This window comes from Sinocyclocheilus anshuiensis, unplaced genomic scaffold (genome assembly GCF_001515605.1).
Source record: "Sinocyclocheilus anshuiensis isolate Anshui unplaced genomic scaffold, SAMN03320099.WGS_v1.1 scaffold2046, whole genome shotgun sequence".
NCBI lineage: Eukaryota > Metazoa > Chordata > Actinopteri > Cypriniformes > Cyprinidae > Sinocyclocheilus > Sinocyclocheilus anshuiensis.
Genome location: NW_015542491.1, coordinates 201,213 through 209,574, shown reverse-complemented (window position 1 = coordinate 209,574; position 8,362 = coordinate 201,213). Strand labels below are relative to the sequence as shown.

Genomic DNA, 8,362 nt, shown 5'->3' with positions numbered 1-8,362 from the left:
AACACGCCCCCACATGTCTACGTCACAATGTGGGAAGATTTGTATAACGCCGCCCAAATGTTCACGCAAAGAAAGAAAGCGTAACATTTACTCTCGCTGTAGTATTGTTGTTACCGTGTGTTTCGTTGTGAAAGCGAAACTACTTTGTTTGGCCTTCCAAAAGAGGACGATATCCACTTTGTCATGCCTTCAACGTGGACGAAGCGGAGTCCAGCCCGGGGTCGTCACATGTAGTTGCTGCAATCCCGCCCGCCACGCCGTTCTCAAGCCCACTGGCCACCACTCACTCAAGCCGGCCTCTGCTCACTCTAGCCCGCCGTGTGTGACGCTGTGTTTCGTTGTGAAAGCGAAACTACTTTGTTTGGCCTTCCAAAAGAGGACACGACTAGAAATCAGTGGTTAAGTTGTATTTACAACACTGTTCCAGAACACTTCAACCCATATATTCTGATGTGTGCAGCGCATTTTATGGAGGACTGTTTCCTGATCCTGGTAGAGTAGACTACAATGCCGGCTGTTCTGACTCACAGAGTGTAAGTAAGTTTTTTATATTTAAAGAATTTGCCACTGACGATTCAAACGCGAGTTTTGAGCAGTGTAAAGTAGCGTTTGTAGTTTGTCATTTCTCCGATCACAAATGCAGACATGGTTTTATGTTTACGCGGGGCGATGCAATGCAACTATACTAAATACACTAAATAATGTTCTTTTTAGCAACATCATATGACCCCTTTAAAGATATACATTTATTTTCATGTGTTGACTAACATACTAATGCACATGCATGATTGTCATGAATCTGGCCTCTGTGGTTCCCCCCAATCGGCATCAGAGGGCACCCTCACCTGAGTACTAACTCTTCCCCCGGACTTCATTTCCCATAACCCTGTACCTGGCGCTGATTACAAGCGCACCTGTTCCTCATTCCCGGGACTATTTAAGCAACACACACACACACAGAGACACACACTCTCTCTCATTACGAAGTCTTGTTTTGCCCCGGCTGACATTACTGAGCATTTCCCTGTACTACTCTATTGGATATGTGTTTGACCTTGGACTGTTACCTGTTTCACGATTGTTTGCTGCCTGCCTCGACCTCTTTGCTCTGATGTTTTGACTTTCGTTTGTATTGTTTGCTGCCTGCCCCGACCCTCTGCCTGTTCTCTGACTCTGCTTTGGTCTTGTCTCTGATAACCCTGTCTACTGGTGATTTACCCTGCCTGTATTGCTACACTTCCTTTTTAATAAAGCTGCACATGGATCCTCACTCGTTGACCCCTCATTATAATTATGTTATTATGTTATAATGTTATTTGATAGTACATTTAAAATTAACCTTCATGTCTACGTCACTATGTGGGAAGATTTGCATAACGCCGCCCAACTGTTCACGCAAAGAAAGAAGGCGTAACTTTTATTCTCACTGTAGTATTGTAGCTGCCGCCCTCTGCCTGTTCTCTGACTGCTTTGGTCTCGTCTCTGATAACCCTGTCTACTGGTGATTTACCCTGCCTGTATTGCTACTCTATCTTTTTAATAAAGCTGCACATGGATCCTCACTCGTTGACCCCTCATTATAATGATGTTATTATGTTATAATGTTATTTGATAGTACATTTAAAATTAATATATTTAATAAATATAATATTAATTAATACAGTATATATATATTAATATATATTAAATACAACTTCATCAGTACAAATGTGTATTTACAAATATATTTAAATGCATGACAGTCAAGTTTCCATAAAAATGACATTAAACACAACAGAACACTTTAACTATATTTCAAAGACAATAGAAATAATTGTGAAGTTACATGTGAAGATATGCTTAAGTTCTGATTAATTGGGTTAAAAACACACTTACATGTAAGTTCAACCAATATGATGTAATATATATTTACTATAAACATTTAAATTTAATTGTAAATAACATGTAATTAAGTGTCTGAAAATATTACATTCAGTTCACACTTGAGTATAAAGTCTTTCTGAAAGTATACTAAAGTGTGCTTATTTTTCTCTTGGGATTTCAATTATGGTCCACAATACAGACAACACAGAGTTAAACTTAATGAAATAAGAAAGACAATGTCTTGGATACAGATGAAATCAACCAGAAATACAAACCCACATGGTATCAGTGGTGTACTGTAGGTCTTAAAATAAAATGGAAACCAGGTCATTTTTTCCCATATTGAAGTACACTGTATTGTTTGTGTTTGAATGGCAGGTTTTCGGTGAAGACACTGCTAGAGAAGTACACAGCAGATCCCATCGATGACTCATCTGAGGAGTTCATTAACTTTGCTGCTATTCTGGAACACATCCTCAGCCACCGCTTTAAAGGTAAGAACGCGTATCACTAGTATACTTACACTAGCAGTAGACTTTTACTCTATAAGAACATTAAGGACATACAGTATTTAAGCCAGTGATGCAAATGCAGGTGATCTCTCACATCATGTCTTTTGCAGGTTCTGGCAGCTGGTTTGATGGTCAGCGTAGTTTTTGGGACTTCATCCGTCTGGCCTGCAGTAAAGTGCCCAATAACTGCATAAGCAGCATTGAGAACATGGAGAACATCAACTCCTCACGAGCAAAGGTGGGCACACAAATCTTTACTTAAAATATTTAAAGTAGAATGAGTAATGCCATAATCATTAATACTTGAATTTAATACACAAACAAAAAATCCACTATACTTCTTTTGTGCCACAGTTATGGTAAGATAGAAGTACATTGGAGTACATTAAATAAGGTGCGTACTTAAATAGATAGTTCACTCAAAAATTAAAATTCTTTCTTCATTGAAATGTTCTTCCAAATCTGTATGACTTTCTTTTTTTCTGTGCAACATAAAAGGAGATATTTTGAGAAATGTCTCAATGTTTTTTTTTTTGTCCATATATTTGAAGTCAGCATTGCAAAAACATAGGTTACCAACTTTCTTCAAAATATCCTTTTTTTTTTAATATCTTTCATATCTTTTTTGTTTCACAGAAGAAAGAAAGTCATACAGGTTTAGAATGACATGAAGGTGAATAAATATGAATGAACTATTTTTGGATGAAATAATCTTTAAGTAATCTTTTTTTTTTTTTGATGTATTGAGATAAAAGAGCATGATGTACATACACAAACATAATGTAACTTGCAGAACTTCAAACTATTATTTTATTTATTAAAATAAATCTAAAAAACTTGAAAATTAGAGAAAAACAGGTAGTCATGAAATACTAAAATATGATTGTTTTGGCACCAACATTATAAGTGGACCTTGTAAAGTAATTAAATACCATGGTACGTGAAAATTAATATGACAAAGTACAGTAATTTTTTGTTAGGGTACTGTTTGACACCACTGTATTTCATGTTGCTGTATAAATAATGTCTATTTACAAAACAAAAGTTGTTGCAAAAATGTTACAGAATACTCTGTACTGTATTTTGGTGAATTTAAAAAAAAAGTATGATTTTGGTATGTTTTATTCTCATTGACAATTAATCAACTCAACTTTCTTTAACTTTAAAGGTGTTAATTAATGTTTCTGCAGTATATGCATGTAGATGTTTGCTATGATGAAGCTTGCCTTGACTTGTGATTTATCCGTGTCTTTAGGGCAGAGCATGGCTACGGGTTGCACTGATGGAGAAACGGCTGTCTGAATACATCGCCACAGCTTTGCGAGATAGCCGCACCACCAGGTCAGGCTGAAAGGGAAAAACTCAGTATTAATCAAACCACCAATATGATTCTTTCACGCAGTCACACCCAGGAATCATTACACATATCCAGTTTAAACATAGCAATGTAGACAGCCACTATGAATGTTACACTGTTGAATACATAATATGGTGCATCTATAATGTGATTGTGTTTGTTTATGTATTGCATGTGTATGTTTGTCTACAGGAGGTTCTACGATGAAGGTGCCATAATGTTGCGAGAAGAAGCAACTGTTTTGACCGGAATGCTCATCGGACTTGGAGCGATTGACTTTAGGTAAGAGGATGGGTAATGGAAGGGGTAATAAACTGAGGAATACAAAACACACAAGCTATGTTTCAAAACCATCTGAAATGGAACATCGCAAGTGATTGATTTGGAATGTTTTACATAGGCAAGAACTCTGCACACCACACTCATGTAAAGCATATGATACTTTAATGCAGGTTTTGGAACCGAGCTATAATGTTATGCAATGTAATCAATGTTGTGTAATCCTTGCTGTGTTTGTTGTCAGTTTCTGTTTGAAAGGGGAGGCTCTGGATGGGAAGTCTGAGGCTGTTATTGACTACACTCCATATCTGAAATTTACGCAAAGGTGAAGAACATTTGTTTCCTACAGTACAACACAGTTTCATACAGGGAATGGTGTGGGTTTCAATGTTTAGATTGTATTTATATCCCTCTATTCTAGGGGTGCACAATTAATCGTATTAATGATTATGCATAATCATTGGAAATATTGTCCCTCTGGTTATTTATTCCGAAAACGTTGTTTTCATTTGACATTTCTGTTAACTCGAGTTGGTAGCACGCCTCCACATGCTTGGGGTTGCCAGATTTTAAGAGTTTAAATCCCCTAATTTCTCTTAAATGGATAAATTATCTGCCCAGTGTTTTACTTAATCTTCCCATTCATTTTTTAGAGAAGCTTTTTACGGTTTTGCCATTTTTTTTGTAATGTAGAGAGTGTGTTAATGTATTTGATAAATATAATAAATCAGGATAGATGAGGAAAAAATAAACCCTTGTGTATTATTTGACAATCTCTTGACTTGTGCTTATGTGAAAGTGCAATAATTCTGATGTTAAAGAAATATCTCAAAACGAAAACAATTGTGATTAATAATTGCAGTTATATTTTTGGAGCTAAATGATCATTATTATCAGTTGTAACCATTATTGTGCAGCCCTACTCTAATGGAATGCTTGTTGTTCATATGGTTTCCTGAAAGAATACAATTTTTTTTGTTAAACTGATTCAATTCAGAGTCGTTTTGACCTTTTCATTAAAAATAACTTGTAGTTCATTTCTGAATTTCTGTTAATCAGCCAGTTAGACACAGTTATTGGTTGGTGGTGATATTTTCACTTCAGTCAAATATTGGCCAATTAATCAGTTATCACTAATTATAACAATGTATAATCTGGTTATGTGGTCATTATCATAAAATAAACTGAATGAATAGGGGGAGGATGACATGTGGTGCCAAATAGCTATTCCAACTTACTATGAAAAGAGAGACCATGGAGTAATACGAGACATTTGAAAGTAGTGCTCAGGGTCAGATTCATTACTATGGAAAAATATTTGACCGCTCAATGCTGCTCAAATTGATCAGAATCAAGTATTCTGCTCTGTTGCCATGGCAATGAGATGTTGTGTTGTGTTTGGTTCAGTTATGATTATCTCAGTGACGATGAGGACGTTCAGAGTGTGGACAGCAGTAACAGTGATGACAGTGTCGAGCATCCGTACATCCCTCTGGTCACCGATGAGGAGAGCTGGAGGAACAAGTGCCGCAAGATGGAGCAGAGGTTCAAGATCGTCAATGCGCAAAAGGTTAAACACACACAACAAAGCAAGAGTTCCTATAGTGGGTGAGTAACACTCAAATGAATCTGTCGTGCTAAAGTGTGTATGTTTTTATTATTTGTGTTCAGGGGTACCTTGAGGAGCTGGTAAGGCTGCGGGAATCTCAGCTGAAGAATGTGGAGATGGAGAATAAAAAACTAACAGCCGGACTAGAAGAACTGCAGCTGCAGAGCCAGAAAGAGAAGAGAGAACTGGAGAACATCATACTGGAGCTGCAGGAACAACTGTGAGAGAAACACACACACACCACTGATTCTTGAGACATGAAAGTTTATGAAATTATTTTGAATTAATCAGTTCAGACATATTCACCTATGTTTTGGTGAAACATTCTGCTTCTTCTACTTTTTCTTATCACTCAATATGTATCAAATCTGATTCAAAAACATGTACTGTAAAAATCAATATGTAAAAAAAACACATATGAACATGTCCAGCATTCATATTAATGAATGAATGAAAAAAAATTTGGTAACACTTTATTTTAAGGACTCATTCTCACTATTAATTAGTTGCTTATTAGCATGCATATTACTAGCATATTGGCTGTTTATTAGTACTTACAGTATAAAGCACATATTAATGCCATTTTGCATGGCCATATTTTAGATCCTTTGATCCTACCCCATACCTAAACTTAACAACTACCTTACTAACTATTAATAAGCAGCAAATTAGGAGTTTACTGAGGCAAAAGTTGTAGTTAATAGTTAGTTAATAGTGAGAAATGGTCCCTAAATTGAAGTATGATCAAAATTTCTTTACTATTTATGTGACTGTTTATATTTCATGATTATGTCAAAAAATAATACTACTACTATAAATCTCACCAGAGCCTTGCTGAATTCAGAATAAGTGTAGTATAGAAAGAGCACTTTCAGAAGGACAGAAGATTTTGATACATCCTGATTTTTGTTTTTAATATAAATATCTGATCATGTTAACTAACACGATTTATTTTAAGGATTTCTTATAATATTATATAAGGTATTATAATATTACGTTTCATGCATATGTTTATCTATATGACGTATTGATTTATGGTCTGAGGACAGGTGGTTTTAGGGGTTGTGATAGATGATGTAATGCCATAATTGTAATAAAATAAGAGTAAATACACAGAAAAAATGGTAACATAATAATGGTAAATAAACTATCTTAAGTCCACCAAAACTACTTCATATTGGTTAAATCATGTAGAAATAGCTCTTTGAAGTAACAATTGCAGGTTGGCACTGCAAAAGCAGTGTAAAATGGAATGTCACATTTTGCATTTAGAACATTCTAGTGATCATCTCGGATTAATTTCAAAGTGTTGCTATTTTAAAAGTAATGGCTGCTAAAAACAGTGGCATATACAGTATCTCAAGAATCTGTGACACACACGTACGTAATAAGTCCATAATATGTTTTTGTCTTCAACTGTATCGCAGGACAAGTCTGATTCCAGGCGAATCTCATCCCCTCTCTAAGGATTTGTCAAACCCTCTTGTTAACCAATGGCCATCTCTCCAAAACTACAACAACCAGGAGGACAGGAAACTGTACCACAGGTGATTAGCGGCTCCTTTTCTTATGGGCTAACAACTTACTCAAAATCCCAGTCATTAGCCGACCAACTTGAATATTTCTTCTTTCAACTTGAAAATTCGACGGCAAATACTCTTATGCTGTTGCTGTGGGTCTGTTGTTGTCTTTTAGGGGTAGTTTCCCAAGCCCGGAACCACATATAAGCTTAACCACAGATTCTCAGAGGACAGAAAGGAAACAGAATGGAAAAGCCTGGTGCACAGCAGGTACACCTTAAAATCCACCTATAACAAGCTGAATTTTGTTTTGACTTAGTTGTCAAGTTCAAGCTGGTTTGGGTGGTTGATCAACTGAGCTAATAGGTGTAAGGTGGTTAAGCAGGTTTGTGAAGCATGGTAGCTAGTTTGTTGCTGGACCAAGATGGTGTACCAGCACTGTGTGCCCAAAAGTCTAATGTTGACAGACTTTTGACTATCAGAATGAGGTGTGGTCCTCTTTACAGCTTATTCTAGCAGGAACTACCCACTTAGACAGGAAGAGACTGACTTACCATATTGTGTTTACATACTGTTTGGTGTCACATTTACATGGAATGGTTGTTAATACAGTAGACTGGCATGGAAAAAACAGACTAGTTACCCATCATGGTAGTCCAGCTGAACAACCACCTAAACCTGCTTTGACAAGCCACTGACCTTCTAAAAACCAGCTACTATGTACAGCTATCCACTTCAAACCATGAAATCACAACTGACAACTCCTATTTTTTATAGAATGTTGAAGTGTTTTTTTTTTTTGAAATAAATGAATTATCCATGCACATCATTATTATTTTTTCATGTGCCCTCATAATCTTTCAACCAAATATCTTTCTCTCCCCCTCCAAAAATATATTGGCTGCATCTAAAATCGCATAATCTCTGAGTAGTTTCTTCTTTTGAATAAATACTTTGCGATCACTAAAAAAAGAATGTTGTGTATATGTTTGTGTGTAGTGTAAATGTAATCCTGACAAACTACATTCACCATGTTGTTACTGTCACATGACCTACCAGCATCAGTTGTGTCACTTCACTGCCATTCATAAATCCTCTCCTGTAGCCTCATGGGATAGTAAAGTGTCTATCTGATCAAAGTCCCTTTAAAGGGACTTTTGTGTATATTGTGTATATACTTTTGTGAATGTTGTGTATATGTTTTTGTGTAGTGTAAATGTAA

General features: G+C 36.1%; 1 protein-coding gene across 1 annotated transcript in view; it reads left to right on the top strand.

Moving 5' to 3' along the window:
* rundc3ab (RUN domain containing 3Ab) overlaps nt 1-8,362 on the top strand; it is a 19,018-nt gene that overhangs the window by 7,518 nt on the left and 3,138 nt on the right. The window contains exons 2-10 of the mRNA XM_016493670.1: nt 2,242-2,357; nt 2,486-2,613; nt 3,631-3,716; nt 3,925-4,014; nt 4,256-4,336; nt 5,419-5,581; nt 5,683-5,840; nt 7,048-7,167; nt 7,316-7,410. Of these exons, the coding sequence (XP_016349156.1) occupies nt 2,242-2,357; nt 2,486-2,613; nt 3,631-3,716; nt 3,925-4,014; nt 4,256-4,336; nt 5,419-5,581; nt 5,683-5,840; nt 7,048-7,167; nt 7,316-7,410 (1,037 nt within the window). The remainder of the gene's footprint in view (nt 1-2,241; nt 2,358-2,485; nt 2,614-3,630; nt 3,717-3,924; nt 4,015-4,255; nt 4,337-5,418; nt 5,582-5,682; nt 5,841-7,047; nt 7,168-7,315; nt 7,411-8,362) is intronic.